Raw genomic sequence first — 20536 nt, forward strand, 5'->3', positions numbered from 1 at the left:
CAAATACATATCTATTACAGATGGTCGAAAGCTCTGCATTCCATTGTGTTCCTTCAACACAGCCAGGAGTCTTATCTCTTTGAGTTATTCTCTGTCGAATTCATTAAACACAACTGACCATATACTTTAAGCCTCCTCCCCTGTGTTGAATGATGTAAAAAGTACTTCAATTATCCCTTTTTATTTTTTTTACTGCCCGCTGCAATGATTGGTAATTAAAGCCATTCCAGAAACTTGACAAACCACAGTTTTAAACACTTTTGTTTGCCGTCTTAATGTGTGGGTGAATGTTTTCACAATTCCTCGGACTCAGACAGGTCATATTCATAAGCAAAGTGTAATGAACGTACAAGACTCTGTCCTGGTTGAGTTTCTCAGTTTTCTATCTGTCGGGACAGAAGGAGGATACACATAAAGGCCTAATGGCTATATCACACACATATCACATATCACACTGTGAAATCCCAGTATCCCAGTAAATATGACAGTGCTATGGATCTTCTCATATTACTCAAACTCTCGGCAGGAAAGCAAAAAAGCATCTTTGGCAAAAATGTCAAACTACTGCTTTAAGCACGTCGAATTCTGTATTAGCTAACACATTAGCCTCATGGCTAGGCCTAATGGCTAGCTTTAGTTAGCAGTTCACACACATCAACAGTCACAAATTGGTATGTAGAGATGATGCAGGGAATTTGGGGAGTAGGGCTATATACGTATCTACACCTGGAACTGTGCAATTAACGGTTGCTACCAGCAACAGAATGTTCAGCTGAAAAATGACTGTCGTTGGCGGAATAAAAACATGAATGTCGTGGAAAATAAACACTCGTGAGGCTAATTGAGGACAACATTTGAACCGTTTCCACAGGCTAGGTTTACATGACTAAACGAAGCTAAATAAGACAACAAAGCTCTTTCATTATGAGTTCCCTTTGACTTCTCTGTTGTGCTCTACCGTCCTCACTGGGAAAAGATGTTTTTTTTCCCGCAGTATAAACAGGAAAGTTTTCTTACAAACATTTACAATCTGATAACGTACGTTTTGCACACCCACAGTTAACGTCAGAGGCACAGGAGTAAATGCACACAGATGAAACTCGAGGGTTGAGTCAGAGTGAGCTATCGCCTTTCACCTGAGTACGTCCAAGAATAACAGGTTATGAAATGAAAAAACATCACAGCTGTTCTCTGGAAATTCTGAAGTGCACCCCCAAGTACAACATCCGCTGGATCGTCAATGATGACACTGCAAAGTTGGAGAATGTTAAATACTGAAATGAATATTTGACATTCAGCACATCAACGTCTCGTTTGGATGATGTGAAAATCACAATCCACATAGAAATGTACATGAGTAGATCTGGTACACCTGACTAAGAAAATGATAACATCTGATTTACAAAATAGTGTTAGCAAACCATTTGAGACAACGTATTTGGACCTTGTGTGTAATATAAATTGACACGAGTACTACAAAACAAGATACACCGCGAAAAGACGTGAAGTAAAAGTTGTCAGGTCATGACAGCAGATAGGCGGGTGACTGTGGTGTCCTGGATGGTTTAAGTTGCTCCAACTATTAGAGAGAAGTTGTAAAACTGAGCCTACATGTGTTTTATGTCCGTTCCCAAAATAGTGCCAGCCAATAGGCTCCATAACCACGTCAACATGTAAGCTTTAACGCCACTTTATTTACGAACTAACATTCCACAGGAATGATACTTGCTCAAAGGTCAAAAGGTGACCTCTCGTCCGTCCTATTGTCGTGAATGCGACGTCTCAGGAACGCCTCGAGCAGAAGTCTTCAAATTTGGCATTAACTTCCTCCTGGACTCGTGGATGAACTGACACGATTTTGGTGGTCAAAAGTCACAGTGACCTCACCAAACACATTTTTTGGCCATAACTCAAGAATTCATGCTAATGATGACAAAGTAAACAACTGAGAGCATAAAATGACGACATGGATGTGGACTGCAACATGACTGGTTGGTGGTCATTCTAGTTTATATATAATTTGCTCATTTTCACATTTTGTAAACAAAGAGAGTTAAACTACTCCCTAATGCTCATGGGATCCACTAAAGCACGGTGGACAACAGTTAAAACAACAACAGCCCCTCGAGCTAAAGTTTGTGCACCACGACACAGACATATAGCAACATAGAGACACACGTTAAAGATCCTTCTACATTTTTACAAGAAGCAAGGAATATATTTTATCAACAGTGATGCATTTTTGATTTTATAGGACAAATATTAAAATGTGCCTGCTTCTTTTTGTCATGTAGTTAATAAACAATTTTGCAAGGCATATTACTTGACATGTCATATGTTTATTGATGCTGTTGTCCTTACCCAAAGTTTATTATTGGCACATTGATTTAGAACTGCTGAGAAAAAAACCTGCACCATACTGTGCAGTTACGAGTAACTAATATACACCTCCCCACCAATCAGAATCAACAATTTTATGGCATGGTATTTTTATTTTATGTAAATTAATAATGTTTTTTTTAAATACACATTTTTAGTAATATTTCTTCAACTTAAATAATTGTTTATTCGAAATTGTTTCATCTGGGACAGTTCAAGTTGAGTTGTGTAAATTGAACTGCAGACTAGAAGTTAAATAAGTTCCCCTTACAAAGCCTAAAATATATTTTACACGTCTTGGTTTTCACATAAAATCGTCTAGAAACAGATTCATCATTCATGGTCAAAATCACGTGTGAATATTTGGTTAAAAAAAAAACAGCCATGACGCTAGCAGCTCGAGACCGATGCTCGAGAGTCGAGCAGCGGACTCTGCCTCCTCGTGGGCGGGTCCCGCCAGGTTTACAGGAAATATGAGTATCAGGAAGTAGAGAGTTCTTGAGATTTGTTTTGTCGCCAAAATAACCATCAAACGTTCAAAGTTTAACTCGGTTAAAGACCGGACACGCACCGTGTTTAAAGAAACACCAAGTGTTACAGCTGCCTACGAAGTTTAAGGTAGGTTTTAGTTAAAATAATAATTCAGTTGAAGCGCTTTTTCTGCACGAAAATAAAAAGCCGAAAACATGTACGCTGCTTTGCTTTGCATTGAGATAACTTCACACAACAGGAAACACAGACAGGAGGGAAGTGTTTTTATTTTTGTTTCTGTGCTTAACTGTGTTATGAGCAGAGACGTTGAGTAAAAAAAAGCAGCAAGTAAACGCAGCCTGTGTGATTCCTCCTGTGTCTACAGTATATAAGTAGATGTGTAACGTTAGGTATACAAGGAGCGCTTCATACAACTACACCGCTCCTCCATAGACACTCCATGTCATTTACTCATGCTCATTTTACTAATCCATTCACTTGTTCATTATTTGTTTCACAACATTTTAATGAGTTTATTTTAGTTGTAAAATATGTAAGAAAATGTGAGAAAATGACACTATTTCCCAGAGGTCCCAGGTGAGGCTACGTTTGTTCTCTCAACAGTCCACAACCCAAATATATTCAACTTACAACGATATAAAACTTAGGAAAAGGTACACATTTTCAGAAGTTTGAAGCAAAGAATGTTCAGTATTTTTGATCTTGATACTTGCTTATTTATTATAATTGTTTTGGTGTTTAATTTAAGAGTACATGTGCTTTGAGAGTGCTGCTAACATGCTGAAATGAACTTTATAAATACATGCTAAACTTTCACAGTCGCACATTATCATACCAATTTCCAGTAACGTGTTTAGCACGGTAAGGATGTTAGCAATGCTCAAAGACCAGCCAAGCCTGTACCAAGCACAGAGTACTGCCTAGACACATGAAACACGGGCAAAGGGTTGACAACGTAGTGCTGAGCCTGAGTCCTAATATATCCGCTGCGTTAACCCTTTTCATAACAACAAGACATTTCTCTATAACGGCACCCTCAGGCCAAACTTAACATGTTTGTGTTGTAATGATCTAAGAGTTGCAAAGTTGTATTCTCCATTTACTACTCATCCAATGTTTTTGTCTCGCAGTGCTTCGAGTATGTCTGCAGACTTCACTTTATTCTTGTTATGTGTTGTGTTGGCTGTAGGGCCAGCGGAGGAGAGGCCATGAATCGAGTCCCCCTGCAGCAGCAGAGCTGTGGGTCCTGGGAGCTGAAGGAGCGACTGGGCACCGGAGGCTTTGGGAACGTCACGCGATGGCAAAACAAGGTACACAACAAGGAGCCAACCAAAAGATTGAGCATTTTAAGCAGACAGACGGACAAGAACTAAAGTTGTTCTGCTGACGTTCCCCAGCAGACATCAACACCCTCGACATCAGTGCAATGAACATGTCATCAAACTGAAAGCTGTGAAGAGAAGTTATTGTAGCGCTGATCAAATCTAAAGGTCGAAGCAGGCTTTTGTCAAGTAAACTAATATATAAAACTAATACAATACTGACAATAAGTACATATCACAAAGACAATACTTTATTTTCCTATTACTAAATGAACCACTTAGCATATATTTGTTCACATTGTGCCAAATTGGCACCATTAAAAGTATGCAAAATAGTGTGACATCAGTCCAGGAAGTGGTCTTCTTTGTGCACCCGGTCCTACATCACTCACTCCTAGTCACAGGATGAGAGCATTGTAGAGTTGCATCGGGGCACTATGGGGAATAGGAACACGCCCGCTTAGTGGACCTTCCTCTTCCTCTCTCTAAAACTGTTCTCTAGTTGTATTACTCACACTCACTTTCAAGGCAAACTCAGAGCTGGCTTTGAGCCGGGCCGCGTCATCGTGGGAGTCTGTATATACAAATGATGGAGAGTCAGAAACTGTTGGGAAGCACTCATGAGTATGATAACGTGGAAAAGGGGCTCAATGGGTAGAGAGGGTTGTCCGGTAACCAACCGCAAGTTCGGCGGTTCGATCCTTGGCTGCTACATGTCCTATGCTGAAGAGCAAGACACTGAACCCCTACCTGCTCCCCGGGCGCTTCTCAGCAGCCCACTGCTCCCAATAAGCTAGGGATGGGTTAAATGCAGAAGCCAAATTTCGTATATGTGTATATGACAATAAAAACTTTTTAAAAGTTTTCTTTTTCAGTTTCAAATGTATATATATTTTTTTCACATAGACAGGCTGCGCCTGTTAACCGTTTGGTGGCCGCATTCCCGACCGTTGTGTGTTTGTTTACATTGAGTGTATCTGTAACATTTAGCGTGAGTCCCACCTGTATTGTGTGTGAAATTCATTGTCTTCAAGATTACATCTGGCAATGAAGTTAGATTGTCATATGATAGAATATTACCACTGTTTATAGTGATCAAGGAAGGCAAGTTCAGGAGTAACTTATGCGTTGTTTAACGAATCACAGCGAAGCACTGCTGATCGTCGCTGCCACGGCAGGTAAGGGTGCGTGACTGAACTTCCTCAACAGGAAATATCCCGTCTTCCTGTGTTAATGACAACGCTGTGGGCTATTATTAGCTCGTAGATCAAGTTATGGGAAGCAGGGTGGGGCCCTTGTCCCGGATGATGCCATGAGAAACGAGCAGTGAGATTGCTCATCATTTTTGGAAAAGGTGTCAGCATGCATTTGTATCTGTGTCATGGTTTGTGCTTCATTCACTCTCCCTTTTTTTATTAAAACGAATATAATCTCCCAACTGGAATCTGAGCTGAATGAGTTTCTGGTGAACCTGCATGTTTCCATCTGATTTTGCCAGAATCCGACGCGGTGGCACCGATGACGAGCTTTGAGAACAACTATAAAGAAATCATCTTCACGCTGATGGTCTAGTTTACTTATGTGACGCATATAGATGCATCAGTATTAAATTAAGACGGTTCCATAACCAGTTCAAAGTTCCTCACAGTGACTTTACATTATGACCACCTGAATATGTTTAGTGGTAGCTACTGAATACCAACATTAATTTCCCTTTCGTACATAATGCGTATAGGTAATATCTCAAACGTGTGTGTGTGTGTGTGTGTGTGTGATTTCAGGACACAGAGGAACAGATCGCCATAAAGCAGTGCCGTCAGGAGCTGAGCGAGAGAAACAAAGAGAGATGGATTCTGGAGATCCAGATCATGAAGAGGTCAGTTTCACACTCGCATGCATCAACCTACTAAAGGGCCCCAGACCAAAATAAAAAATGGAGTTCCCTTCAAGCCCCACCGCCATGCAGGCACAGAGCAGCTTCATTATATCCTTCCCAGATGCCAATCAGTATTCTTTTCTCTTGCCATTTATTGGCAACATGGAGGAGAGAGGGGGAGTGACTTGCAACGAAGTTTCCTGTTGTGTGTTTGTGTCTTCACCAGTAGGACACAAGCACACGTTTCAACAAGTGTTCCTGTGCTATAAACAGACATTTACGTGGGACTGTGTACCATATAAGCACGACATTTACTACAATAATAAAGCCATAAACTAGATTTTTAACACAGCCCTTCGCCTTCGGGATCAAGTGACCAGCCTTGAGGTTATGCTCAGATCACAGATTTATTTAAAAGCTTTTGTCTTTCAAATCAGTCAGTTCAATCAATTCGATAACACGCAGGAAATGAAGAGCAATTGTTTTATTTTTTTTTTACCATGGCACCTTGACAAAGCTTGTCTCCTGATCCAGGGGTGTCTTTTTTTGATGGATCTTGGTGTCAGACACACTTCCCTCGGTTGGAGAAGTTGATTATTTTTCCCGTCCGAACTCTTTCAAACGTTTCCTTAAAGCTCTTTTTTTTGGCCCGGCAGACGTGTTGTGACTCACCGTGGTACATTCTATGACAAGCGGCGCGCTTACGAGTTTGACATTTGACTTTAATGCACCCGTCTGTTTCTCAAATGTTCTCAAAATACTTAATTTGCATCCCGAAATAGTTACAAATCACACAAGACATTAAATCATTAGAACGACATTGACGTTTTGGGTTATTTTGGTCTGTTGGTGGTTATTTTGGACGGGTTAATGTGCCGCCTTCTCATTCTGCTTTGCTTTGGAGTGAGTATTTCATTTCCACACGTCTGTGTTGTCTATTAGCAGTTCCAGTCGGGTCACTGGAGTTGAATGGCAGCTCATGCGGGTTTCGATTTTATTTATTTTTTGTCGTGTGTGTGTGTGTGTGTGTGTGTGTGTGTGTGTGTGTGTGTGTGTGTGTGTGTGTGTGTGTGTGTGTGTGTGTGTGTGTGTGTGTGTGTGTGTGTGTGTGTGTGTGTGTGTGTGTGTGTGTGTGTGTGTGTGTGTGTGGTTGTGGAAGGGGAAGGAGTATCCACTTGTGCTTTAAAATGACCAAAACCCTCGTGTTTTGTCATTTGTTGGTGCAAACATGAATATAAAACCATTTCTTTCCTAGTCCCAGTTTAACAAGTGTGTTGTTTTCAGACAGACTTGGTCACGACCACAGCCCTCCCGTGCACCCACGCTCAACTCGGGGGTGAAAAACCACAGGGCAGGGGACACGTACATGGCAACCTACTATTATATTATTACAGCTACTTAACTCAGATGTACGCATGCTTATGCAAAAACACATCACTTTTGCAATGTTTTTGTTTGTTATGATCTGTTTATAGAAATTATATTGCATCACTTTTTTTCATCTGCTGAATGATTCAGTAAAATATATTTATCCAACAATCTTGTTCGTGTTTTGCTATTCCCTCCCACTCTCCCGAACTCTTTTTATTTTTTATATAAGCCGAAAAGAGGCAGAACAAAGATGAGGGGAATATTTTCCGCGTCATTCACGTTGGGTTTTGCAGGGGAAAACATCACGTTAATGGATGATAATAACTTAACCACAGCTTATTATTCTAGTGATGACTATCCTATACTTCCTGCTGTTGTGGCCGTTCTGACACACTGTTGCATGTTGTTCAATGGTGCATTTCCAGTCATTTTCCTGGCGCATCTGGTATCAGTTTGAGTTTGTCATCTATTATATTTCTCCTTTTGTTTTCTCAAAGAGGGCTCGACCAGAAACGCATTGTTTCAATCGGAGTTATGAAACAGCGAAGAGTGAGAAACAGAGAAAGTAACAGAGCAGGTCTGAGAGCAGAGGGAGTAAGGTGATAGGAAGGTTTGCACGTTAATTGTGGGAGCATGCCATTATAGATACATTAGGTGGACACAGTGTTGGAGAACAGTGTTGATCTACATTTCTACATGTCTAATGCAGGTATATAATAAGAAAATAATGTGTTGTGTTACCTCAAAAAAAGTCTGGATAAGTTGCACCCAGCTCGGGGGGTTTAACAGAATAAAGAAGAAGAATTAAATGTTTGTGCTGCACAAAATGCTGCTCATTTATTTCTTCTTTTTAAATAGAGTGCTGCAGAAATGAGTCCTAAAACCTGGAAATTAGTTTTTTTTTTCACTTCCACTTCACACGTCCCAAAGTCGATGGGGTTTTTGAATGTGTTTTTGGTTAGATGTCTCAAATAAAGTCTGTGGTTACGCAAGATAAATCATTTTTAACGTTTAGTTCTACAACGTAAAATACGTCAACGTTTTGAAGCTTTTACGTGTCTTAAAATGGCTGAATGACCCTAAAAAAGACGTCATCACGCCGACAAGTCCGCCTTCACAGCCTCGTTGTGTACACTCATGTGACCGTGGTATAGTTCGTATATAGCTTAACGCTTTTTACTGCTGCTGATTGCATTCGCACTTAAAAAATCATAAAAGCGGTGTCCTTCGCGAAGATTATGTTGCTGAAAAAGTATCACAAACGTTTGTTTGTTTTGGAGCTCCAAAATCCAGTGAAAAAGATTTATTGGCTTTTTGTTGAGGAAACCAGTGTGATGCTAACTTCCAGGGTTGGCCGACAAACATAAATCATCCCTGCAGCACTCTATTATGTTGTCCGTCCGTCTGGTCCGCTCTCGTGAACGGGATTTCTTGGGAACGTCAACAATGTATTTATTTTTTCTACGGACATGGATGTAAACTGCAACATGTTTGGTTGACGAAGGCATGCGACCAGTCATTTTAGTTTCCTTGTGAATTACTGGATACTTTTACGTCTTCAGGACTTTAAAACCTACTCAAATAAGACAGGAAAGAAATCACCAATGAGGAGGTGAACTTCTCACAACCTTTTGACAATTTCAACCAGGGTGGCAAGCAGACATCGCTTCATTTGAATGGGTCACAATCCCAAAACACTGGTCTAGATTTAGATCACTGGAACAAATCTGATAGAATACATCGTTCCGCCCCACTGACTGATATCTGCTCATTTTGACTCGCACAGGTTGGATCACGTTAACGTCGTTGCAGCCAGGGAGGTTCCTGAGGGAATGCACGAAATGATAACCATCAATGACCTGCCGCTGCTGGCCATGGAGTACTGTCAGGGAGGAGATCTGAGGAAGGTAAAAGCCTGTTTTTTGTTTGTCAGTGTGTGTGCACATATGTAGTTTAGGACAGTGGAGTAAAGCCCATAGACCTTAAGGTCAAATTGCTGAATCATAATAAATCATCAAGGAATGGCAATCATGAGGACCGTCAAAAAAAAATCATACAGTCCTTGTGAAATAAAGAATACACAAATGTCACTTTTGCTTATATTTCACAATGTTTTGGCCTTATTGCTCACCCATGAATGTGACTTGTTTGCACTTCTTCTGTGGGTGAAATATGGAGCCTTTTCTTTAATCCGGAAACGACTTGAGTGTGTAGCCTCAAGGCGATAGACAATGTTGGCACCAGGCAGCCGTGGTAGAGGAGGAAAATGCCAGCCGTCATAAAAACCGCAGTGTCATTAAAATTTCAAGGCATCCCAGATGGCCCAAAGCCTAAGCGGTTGCCTCTTGTATTGGGCGTCCCACAAGTTTCCAGCAGTAGAACGCTTTAAATTCATTGTTTTAAGTAAAACAAATCAAAGGATTTACAGCAAAGTGCTCATTTGCCAATTTGCAAAACTTCTTTTAGTTTAAAATCGCTGCCATGGATGCTCTTAAAAATCTGAAGAACGGTGCAAAAATGCCCCGTGAGAAAAACCTCTATTCACGTATTAGAGAAAGTTGACACTTGGGTTTGTTTTCAGCTTAAACTCTGTGCCTGTTCAGGACGTCCACTGTATGTCTGATTCCTTCCAAACACAATGTTCTTAATGGACAATCTATTTTATTGAAGAGCACAAAGTTCTAAAACATCAATAAAGAAGACGGGTTGATGCTCTTCATTGTATCAAGTGTCTGCGTTTGTGCTCCTGCAGTATCTGAACCTCTTGGAGAACTGCTCTGGAATGAGGGAGGGCTCCGTTTTGACCCTGTTACGGGACATTTGTGAGTATCACCCCGTCTCCACTGTGATACCACTTTAAAGTGTGTGTGTGTGTGTTTGGGAGAGTGATAGATTGATTGAGCTGGCAGCATGATTAGTTTCCTGTAGTGGGGAGGAAATGGGAAATGGTCATGGTGACCAGTATCGTGATGTCACCGATGACCCACCAAAGTCTTAGTCAGAATGGCGACAGTGCGCACTCAAAGAGGAGGTTTACGTCAATGATCGGACACATTCACGCTCTGACCGCTGACGTAATGTACCGATGCTTTCATAAACAACACATTGTATATTACACGTAGTATAAATAAGGTTGAGAGAGGACACACATGGTATGGATCACACGTAGCTGGAGTGGAGAGTAGAGAGTCTCACACACACACACATAGAACATAGAAACTCCTTTTCCTGTTACCCTCTGGTGGACATTTCCTAATAATGAGTGATCCTCTTTAAACTGCTTTATGAGTGAGGGTAAACACAAAGGCATGCATATCCACACACACTAACATATACACACACACACACACACACACACACTCACACAGTCAGGTGCCGAAAGGTCATTAGTTCCGCCTCGTTGAACCTACTTTGCCAGCACACACACGAGTCACCCTTTGACGCATAAATCAAGCGACATTATAGTTTCAGCTGTAAATTGAGACAAGAAATATTTTAATCTATCTACAGATTAAAGGCTACAGAATGAGTCTCATCGTTCTTATTAAATAATTACTTTACACCAGGCTGAAAAGCAGTGTTTTACTGCCCTCTGGTTGAAATCGTCAAGCCTGTTATACTTCTGACCATTACTCAACCCAACAGTGATGTCACAGTGTCCTGGAGTTCACCTGTACATCACTGCAGTTAGAAACACGATTTATTGAAGTTTTTTTTAAAGAGCAACTTTAAATCGCCAGCTTAAAATCTTGTTGTTGCTGGCCTCTAGTGGTCTAACTTCTTGCTTCTGGCTGCAGTGATGTAGAAGTGAACTTCGGGCTGTTTCAGTACACTGTGACATCACTGTTTAATGAAACTGAGCACACTTTCTGACGACATCCATGTGAAACTGAAACTTTCAACCGGCGAGGGCAGTGAATCACTGCTTTTCAGCCTGGGGTTTGAGTCTGTTTACAGGTCTTGGGGAAAACTATTGTATATGTAAAGAAAAGTAATGTAAATCTTTTAAAGCTGAGAAAGGTCTGATGATTTACCTCAAGTAATGTCACTTGACAGTAGGGGCTGAAGAACAAGAAAATAAACAGAATTCGGGGAGAAATGAGAAAGAAGAGGTCTGACCAGACTAAGTAATCTCTGCTTGAGGCTAGCGGCTTGAGGCTACGTTAGCCACCACTAGCATAACACAGCTGAATCTCCCACAATCTGGCAGAGGGCAAGTCATGAGTCCGGCGATGTTAAATAGTGCGATGCTATATTGCGCTAATGTCAGCTGTAGTTTACATGCAGCGTTAACCTCTTTCATATGAGAGTAAACCGGGAATCTTCAGCAAATAATTTGCAACTCATGGGACTCTAACTCTGCATTTTTCCTTTTTTCTTCTTCTTCTTCTTCTTCTCTCTCCCTTCAGCGTCGGCTCTGACCTACCTCCATAAGAAGAGGATCATCCACAGAGATTTGAAACCAGAAAACATTGTGCTGCAGCAGGGAGAGAAGAGAGTGAGTTAAATACCCTGTGAACCATCTTGTTATGACAAATACACCCAAACCACAACAAAGAGGACATATACAGTAAAGGCTTTTTTTTCTCTCCTTTTTGTGGGTTATGTTGGATTAAGTGCAGGAGACTGGTCTCTCTCAAGTTCACATGTTTACGTCACCAGTCGAGCACAGCTCTGCTGCACTGATTATTTAATGTGGAAAACACAAACCTTCAGCTGATCTTTGCAGTTACAAGGAACGTTTGGGATTGACTTGCTCTTACCTTCTGCTCTGGACCTCCTTTATTTTGTTCATTGTATCCTCCAGCCTGCAGTAGGACACGGGGAAATGAAGTATGCTATATAAATGAGGCCAGACATATTAAAGAGGTTATATATTCATGTTTATGCACACTGCTGTGTTTATAGAAATTAAACCAAACAGACATATCTGCACAAAGTTTATAGTTTTGCATGAACTGGCACACCAGAGAAACAGTAAATCCAATGTACAGACTTAGTTTTTGGTTTGTGTTAAGACTAAACGGTCGTATACAAATGGACAGAAAAGCATTAAAGTGGCTCATGTATTCTTGGATACTTAAGGATTTAAAGGAATAGTTTGACATTTTGGCACTTACTCGCTTTTATGCTGGAGACTTTGATGAGATGATGCCACTGTCATATCTGTCTATTAAGTACAATAGAGGGTCAGCAGCCGGTTAACTTAGCACGAAAGAGTAGAAACAGGGATAACAGCTAGCCTGGCTCTGTCGAAGAGCAGCAAAATCTGCCTTGCTGGCACCTTTAAAGCTCATTTATTAACATGTTATATCTTGTTTGTTCGTCTGAAACAATTTTTTCTTTCCAAATTCTGATGCCTGAGCTTGTGAATCCGAGTACCGATCTGATACCAGTGTTAAAAAAAAGAAGTTAACTTAAACAGGTCTTAATTCCCTCTCTAATATCTATTTCATTGCTGTGAAAACATCTCCTTCAAACGAATGTATTTATTCAAGTTCCCCACCAAAAACTAACCTTTACTAGATTACATTGAACACATCATGATAACGTTATAACTTACCTTCGGCCAAAACTCTTTTTTACTCAGTTTGAACGCATCATAACGTAACTCAATGGAACCTCATTTAACCGCTGTTAGCTCTGTTATTTAGCCAAGCAGGACTGAGTTTCTCTCCGTATGCTAACAGCTAACGTTAACTAGCTCTCCGTCTGCCGAGTACAGCACCGATTTGTTGTTCACAATGTAGCAATGAGTAGTACTTGTTTACGCATGTGCAGCAACGCTACCGACCGGATCAGTTAGCGAGCGACATGTGTTGTTGTTCCTAAGTAGTTTAAATGAGCAGATAAGTAATATGATAACGTGATATCGGAAAGGTGCATAGACTCGCGCGCTTGCCGATGCAGCATTTTTGGCTAAATTGGAGGCATTTCCGATACTGGTATCGGTAATCGGAACAACTCTGTAGTAAAACCGAAGTATTAAAACGAAAGAAAGGAAATACTTCCTACGTGATCTGTGGATTACCTTGAGCAACCAGGTCATGATTTCTGGCAAGAGACCCTGCTGTTGAGTTTTTCAATTCTATACTATATATATATATATATATATATATATATATATATATATATATATATATATATATATATGCCATATAGTCTCATTATACTGGAGGGGTGGGATGAGCTGTCTCTTTAAGTTGTCCATTTGTAATTGTAGGATAACATATTGACTTCTTTTTATTGACTTCTCTTCTCTCTCTTAATCTTAGCTGATCCACAAGATTATAGATCTCGGCTATGCCAAAGAGCTGGACCAGAGCAGCCTTTGCACCTCATTTGTGGGAACACTTCAGTACTTGGTAAGTGATGAAAACCAGAGTGGACACATTTTCCACCCCATCTTCTCACCATGTTCTGGACAGTAACAGCTGAATGCGTTTTCCCCTCTATCTTCCAGGCTCCCGAGCTCATTGAGAGACAGAAGTACACGGTCACTGTGGACTACTGGAGCTTCGGGACTCTGGTGTTTGAGTGTATCACAGGATTTCGCCCTTTCTTACCAACCTGGCAACCCGTTCCTTGGTAGTACTACCATTTGGAAATTCCTTTTATTTACTTTTTTGAAAGAGCAACTTTACACCAACTGAAAATCTTGTTGTTGCTGGCCTCTAGTGGTCTAATGTCTTACTGCTGGCTGTAGTGAAGTAGAAGTAAACTTCGGGCCGTTTCAGTACACTGTGACATCACTGGTGATTTGTTTAAATGTCACAAAAGTTATCATGAAGGAAGGGAAGTCAATGTTTCTCTTCTTTTTTTTTTTTTTTGCAAAACAAGCTTAACAATGAGGTTTTTGAAAGTTAAGCTGTGAAAGAAAACACAATTGTTACGTGACTGGATTGTAACTCACAGGGAATATAATACTGTGCAGGGGTTGCCAAAGCAAAGAATCGGAGGATATTTGGGTTGTGCTCACGTCAATGCCCCTTGTGCCTCACTAATACGATGAATAATAGATATGAAACTCCAGGGGTCTGGTTACATGGAACAAAAACACCCTCCCTTACTTGCAATTTCAGTAACTGGCACGTACGTTCACAGGTCGGAATTCACCGTGATTAAATTGAGGATGAAACGGCGGGGGGGGGGGTTAGGGTATGCAAGATATTTTAGGACTTTTCTCTCATATAATGCATCTGTATCCTTTTTTAGGCACAACAAAGTGAAGATGAAGCAGAAGGATGATATCGTTGTCTATGAGGACCTCTCGGGGGAAGTCCGCTTCTCTCAACATCTGCCTCAGCCCAACGACCTCAACTGGTGATTTCTATCTGTGACAAACACACGCATACCAAAAACAAAAATCTGATTTAGGACTTTAGTCAGTCTAACGTGTTGACTGGTGTTTGACAGTTTGCTAATAGAGAGGCTGGAGAGGTGGCTGCGGCTGATGTTGAAGTGGTCTCCTCAGGAGAGAGGCAAAGACCCCGACGCTACTACGCCCATGGACTGCTTCTCCCAGCTGGAGGTCATTCTGAAGCTCAAGGTCAATTGAGTAAATCAGTCAGTTATCATTTCCCTTTGTCTCATCTCATTCCCCATGTGGACATCTTTTAGTACTTCTGAACAATACTCAAAAATCACTTGTCAAAAGAGCTTAAAGCTGTGTTTCTGAGGTCACGCTGTAAATTCAGGTTGTTGTTCTTTCCGTTTCAACTTTGATGGAATCTGCTTGGATCGGATTGTGCACCTGTTAAATTTGAGACCAACACATTTACTTGTTCTTTCTGCACTGTGCTTGGTCCCCCCCCCCCCCCCCCCCCCCCCAAACACACACACCAGCTGGTTCATGTCCTGAACATGATCTCCGCTAAAATCCTGACGTACTCCGTCTCGGACGAAGAGACCGTGGCTGACCTGCAGCTGAGGATAGAGAAAGACTCCAACATCCCTGCGGCCAATCAGGAGCTGCTGCTGGAGGCGGGGTTAGCCCTGGAGCCTCACGGACTGGCCACGCAGTGCGCCGTTGATTACACAGTAACGTCTTAACAACACCTTCACACAACAGTCAATAGCACGGCGTAATAATGGTAAATAGTAGTAAAGTATTATCATTGTCTCTGTCTGTAGGAGATAGATGGGCGACGGACAGACTTTCCGCTGGTCTTCCTGTTCGATCGTTCCTGTTGCAGCTATGAACCTCAGTTTGCTCCGCGCATCCTTCCAGAAAACATCCGCTTCATCCGTGAGTACACAACAACGAGTATTTAAAAACGTCTGCACATGTGATTCTGTGTAACGCTTTTCTATGTTTAAGCTGCCTTCTTCCGCTCTGTTGTGTTGATTTCAGTTGAATCTTCCTCAGTGGCCTAAACACCACGAACACTTTTGCGAAAACTTTTCAAATGAATTGAGCACTCGAACAATGATTTCCTTATGGGGCCCAACTAGGATGTATGCTTGAACACAAAATGAACACAATAATCTCAGCACTCATTTAAACCACACTAGTTAGTACACAGAGAAACAAACATCCTAACTCTCAGGATTCATGGTTAAGATCACTTCCAGGTATAATTAGAATGGAATATTTGTATGCTGACATGAACAATAAACCTTCCTGCGGGAAAGCTACAAACCGCAATGAATAGAATAACAATAAGCATGCAACCTTTTGCCCTCGTCTTTGTCACAGAATCCTCCCATAAACAGCTTCTGGCCTACAGCCCTCTGAGGAGGACCTGCGGCCAGGCGTGGCACACCATCCGCTCCCTGAAGGAGGACTGGCAAAGACTGCAGCAGGGGCAGAAAGCCGCCATGTAGGAAAACACGCACTCTCAAAACTCCCGCGCACGTCATACGTCAACTGTTTCACAGAAACAAAACGCGCGTCTTTGCCGCTGTCTTTCAGCATGAGCCTCCTGAGGTACAACTCCTCGCTGTCCAAACAGAAGAATGAGATGGTGTCCAGGCACCAGAGACTCATGGCCAAGCTGGACTTCTTCACCACCAGCCTTCACATCGACATGGACAAATACCAGGAGCAGACAGCCACCGGGATCGGTACTATGTTAGAAAAATACAAACACGTTGGTAGATAGAGGGCAAGTTTACACTACAGCTGGCAAAATGGCATTTAAGCGGCCCTTTAATCGTAATTATTTATAGCTTAATTTGGTGGAAAATGTCTAGAACACTTTAGTTTGCCACTGGCTAATGATAGTCTTTTTACATGTTCTAGCGTCAGAGAAACTCATGGGCGTGTGGAGGGAGATGGAGCAGACTGCTGTCAGCTGTGGTCAGGTACAGTTGAGTGTGTTTCTCTGTGTGTGTGTGTGTGTGTGTGGTTGTGGAAGGGGAAGGAGTATCCACTTGTGCTTTAAAATGACCAAAACCATCGTGTGGGTGTCTAGGCCAAGGTGAGCGAGCTGGAGGATGAGATGATGCAGCTGCAGCCGGACATAGTGGATGTGCAGCGGCAGCCGTGGAGGAGTGGAGAGACTCTGGACACGCTGTAAGTCTCTACCAAACTCAACTGTGAAAAAACAAACAAAAAAACCCAAGTGATGATCTTGAACCCTCCTCTCTTCTTCCACCCTTTTCGTTCCTCAGCGAAGGAAAAGCCATGGAGCTGTTCCGCAAACTCCGAGAGAAACCCAGAGGTTTGGATGCCACGCGTCCGTTCACCTCTGGCATAACAATCAGCGCTACGGTGTTTCCATGTAAAAAAATAAACCTGCCTCTTCTTTTCCTTCCCCTGCTCAGACCAGAGGCTCCCAGGGGACAGTCATGAGGTGGTGCGCCTGGTGCTTCAGGCCGTGCAGTTCTACGAGAGGAAGCTCCGAGACTTCTACACACACCTCAGGTACTCCAGAGACATTCGCCACATTTGTATTCAACTCTTGGAAAACAGTTCCCAGATCACATAGAGCAGGGATTGTTTCGCAGTCTATCGCCAGAAATTCTTCTGCAATGTGATTATACTGTGATGGCGTAAGTGTAAGGTGACACATTTTCAATAATTAAGGGAATAGCAGTAGTTGTAAAGAAGTGTAAAACATCTCAACGTTTTATCAATGAAAGATTTCCTTTTAATTGAAGCCATCCGGTCTGAGGTTCCTGATGTGTAAAGTCATTTATAGACGGTCTAGGCCCTGGATGCTACACAGAGCCCGTCTAGAACCACATGCGGGATGGGACACTTCCTGTTCACATCTTCTTTTCTCCTTGTGCCTACGTATTCGCACCGCCGCTGTGGTTCGTGCGCGACGCAGTAAGACCGCAGTGTGCCGTCAGCGTGTGATGGAGCTGCTGCCGAAGGTGGATGGCGTGGTCCAGAGCATGGCTGAGAGCGAGCAGGTCCTGATGAGTCTGCAGGAGAAACGACAGAGGGAGCTTTGGAACCTGCTCAAAGTGGCCTGTGTGAGGATGCACTGCTCACACACACACACACACACACACACACACACACACACACACACACTCTTACTCTCCTTTTAGGGATGCCTAAATTGCATATTAATGTATTTTTGGACTCAATACAAATAATATTCATAAAACAGCAGCAGGTGGGTAAAAGTTTTACTTCAAGATTCATAATGTGCACCTATTAAACTACTTTTCTTCCTGTAAAAAAGTTTGACGTGTGCTTCCGGATGCTAGTACCAATTTCAACCAATACTAAAATAACATCCATCCATCGATCAATCTGCAACGTTTAGCGACAAGGGAGGTGTGTGTGACGGTAGCTCCGTATTATCGCGCAACATCCTAGGCCCGCCCACTTTTTAGCGGTCCAATCAAATGCAACAGATTTTATTTTAATCCGTCTTGTAACTGAGCACCCATTAAATGTTCCGTTTCACTGTGGGATACGTTCAGTACAGCGGCGGAAGGCTCTCTAACTTCCGTGTGTTTCACTGGGGCTTTGATTCTCGAGCACCGCTTTTTTCACTGTGCTTTCTGCTACGACACTCATCAAGGACACGCTTGTCTTGTGCAGAGTAAAGTTCGCAGCCCGGTGAGTGGGAGTCCGGATGGATTACCAACCCCCTCTTCAGTGCCGCCTCTGCTGACCCCCCGACACAGCTTGCAGCAGATGTGAGTGCACTTACACACACACACACACACACACACACACACACACACACACACACACACACAGAGATACATACACACATACCACACACTGGGGTTTAAAGGATGTTTTCCCTTCAGAGTCTGAAACTCATCTTTTAGAAAATATTGTTCAGGACTACAGAATGAAGTCTCTCATCCACACAAATGCAAAGCTGCATACAGAGACACAACTCTGAATGTTTTTAATTCACCACATCACTCAGTGTTTTACACACATCTGCCCGGATACTCGAGTCAAAATTGTGGACGTTTTCTTTGTATGCCGACGATCTTCCTACAAACTCACTACTTTACTTCAGCTTCCACACACCGCTCTTCTTCATCCCCGGAACCTTTTTTGGGAATACAAAGGCACAATTACATTTCCTGTGCATACGCAGATGAACTATCATCAACGTTGTGAGTCTGCATGAATCACTTTGGGTGTGTCCGCAGTGACGAGTCTCTTGTGGAGGAGAGCAGGACGTTTGAGGGGCGACTCCAGAGTCTGCTGCAGGACGCCATCGAGGATTCCGAGAGCAGTATGGAGGTACTAACACTTGTTGTGGCGCCAAGCCGCTGTGTTGTGTAGTTTATGATCATTAAAAAAACAAAAAAGATGTGTTATGACTACTTAAAAGCACCACGTTTTGCTTTTGTCCCAGGTGTTGAGGGAGTGGACGTGGCTGCATGGCGGTCAGAACATCTCCAGCGACCTCTCCTGAATTTGGGTACTCTACCGCCCCTGTGTGGATGGGATGTCAAACTACCGGAGCGAGTGGTAGTAGGTGTTTTGGAAGAAATGTGAATGGAGTAATAGCTGCTGGCATATATTTTCTTAATGAGATTAAGGAGTGGGTAAACCTACTCAGGACTCCCGTCTGAACTTGTATTAGAGGAAAATGAGCTGTGTGAAGCAGATGTATCTTTGATTAGCATCAGGGGGATTTATTAAGCTGGATCTTATATTTTTACCCATTTGTCAATTTAACAAAGCATGAAATGTGTTTTGGGGTAAAGTTGCACTTCATACTGTAGCGATCAGACACTTCATTGGCATCAGGGATGGAACCAGATGACTCAAACCATTTAGAAAAATCCCGGCCACATCGCACCGACACACATTCCTGCAGTGTTACTGTACGCTCCTCAAAGAGAGCTACTTTAATCCTCACATTTAGAAGTGAGAGAAAGCATGAATGTACATTTTCTTTTTTTACCAAAATTGACGGACAATATATAAAATATTTCTCTTACCTTTTGAAACTATGTGGAGTGAACTTGTATCAGAAAAATACATATATTTTAAGATGTGTGTTATGTGCCTAAATGTAAATATGTATCCAGACCTATATTTTAATTGCAAATGTTATTTTAGTAAGACAATCATTGAACGACATGGGTGACGTTTATAACTTTAGAATGACTATCATAAGTCTATGCTGGATGACTGTCTGAATGTGATCTTTTTTTCATTTTCCTTCTACCAATAATTATATAGAGGGTGGACACAATAACAACAACACCTGTACAATATTGTGCAGTCCAGTATCCCTGCAATAATTTGAAGTGCTCATGTTGAACTCATTTAAATAAAATAATGATGATTTATGGTCTAAACTATGGGTTTAAAACATTTGTTTTGCTGAAAGGATGCGAATGCAAAAATAGTCAAATTTATGGATTGTGGCAAAGCTGTGAAAACTGCTACAAAACTAACTAAATTAACATTTGAATTAGCTTTACCCCCATTACATTTAAATCTGTGTATTCTAGATATAATTCCAACCACTGGTAGTCTTTACGTGTGTAGATCCTACAAAGTGATGAGATGTTGCATGTCAAGTATCTGTGATATCTTGTCTATTTGTGAACACACTGTATGCTGAAGTGTGAAGTGTTTTTTTTTAAATCTTGAATACAGTATTTGACTTTATTGTAGGTGATGTTTTCTTTGCTTCATTTCCAACCAACC

General features: G+C 41.8%; 1 protein-coding gene across 1 annotated transcript; it reads left to right on the top strand.

The window, feature by feature from the left end:
* Nucleotides 1–2860: 2860 nt before the first annotated feature.
* ikbkb (inhibitor of nuclear factor kappa B kinase subunit beta) lies at nt 2861–20502 on the top strand. Its single transcript, XM_079161401.1, has 22 exons — nt 2861–2997; nt 4061–4181; nt 5975–6069; nt 9227–9347; nt 10193–10262; nt 11850–11938; nt 13716–13805; nt 13904–14028; nt 14656–14763; nt 14857–14989; nt 15286–15480; nt 15574–15688; nt 16139–16262; nt 16355–16506; nt 16685–16746; nt 16857–16957; nt 17056–17105; nt 17209–17308; nt 17718–17865; nt 18446–18543; nt 19018–19111; nt 19227–20502. Exons 2-22 carry the CDS (start codon nt 4080–4082, stop codon nt 19284–19286), a joined length of 2232 nt encoding a protein of 743 aa, XP_079017527.1. The 5' UTR covers nt 2861–2997; nt 4061–4079; the 3' UTR covers nt 19287–20502.
* Nucleotides 20503–20536: the final 34 nt, after the last annotated feature.

Source organism: Pholis gunnellus (genome assembly GCF_910591455.1).
Source record: "Pholis gunnellus genome assembly, chromosome: 6".
Taxonomy (NCBI): domain Eukaryota; kingdom Metazoa; phylum Chordata; class Actinopteri; order Perciformes; family Pholidae; genus Pholis; species Pholis gunnellus.

Excerpts from the sequence above, each read along its gene's own strand:
- ikbkb (XM_079161401.1), top strand. The coding sequence starts at position 4,080 with ATGAATCGAGTCCCCCTGCAGCAGCAGAGCTGTGGGTCCTGGGAGCTG. Across the intron at positions 6,070-9,226 it reads GAGATCCAGATCATGAAGAG|GTTGGATCACGTTAACGTCG; the intron begins GTCAGTTTCACA and ends TGACTCGCACAG. Across the intron at positions 14,029-14,655 it reads ACCTGGCAACCCGTTCCTTG|GCACAACAAAGTGAAGATGA; the intron begins GTAGTACTACCA and ends ATCCTTTTTTAG.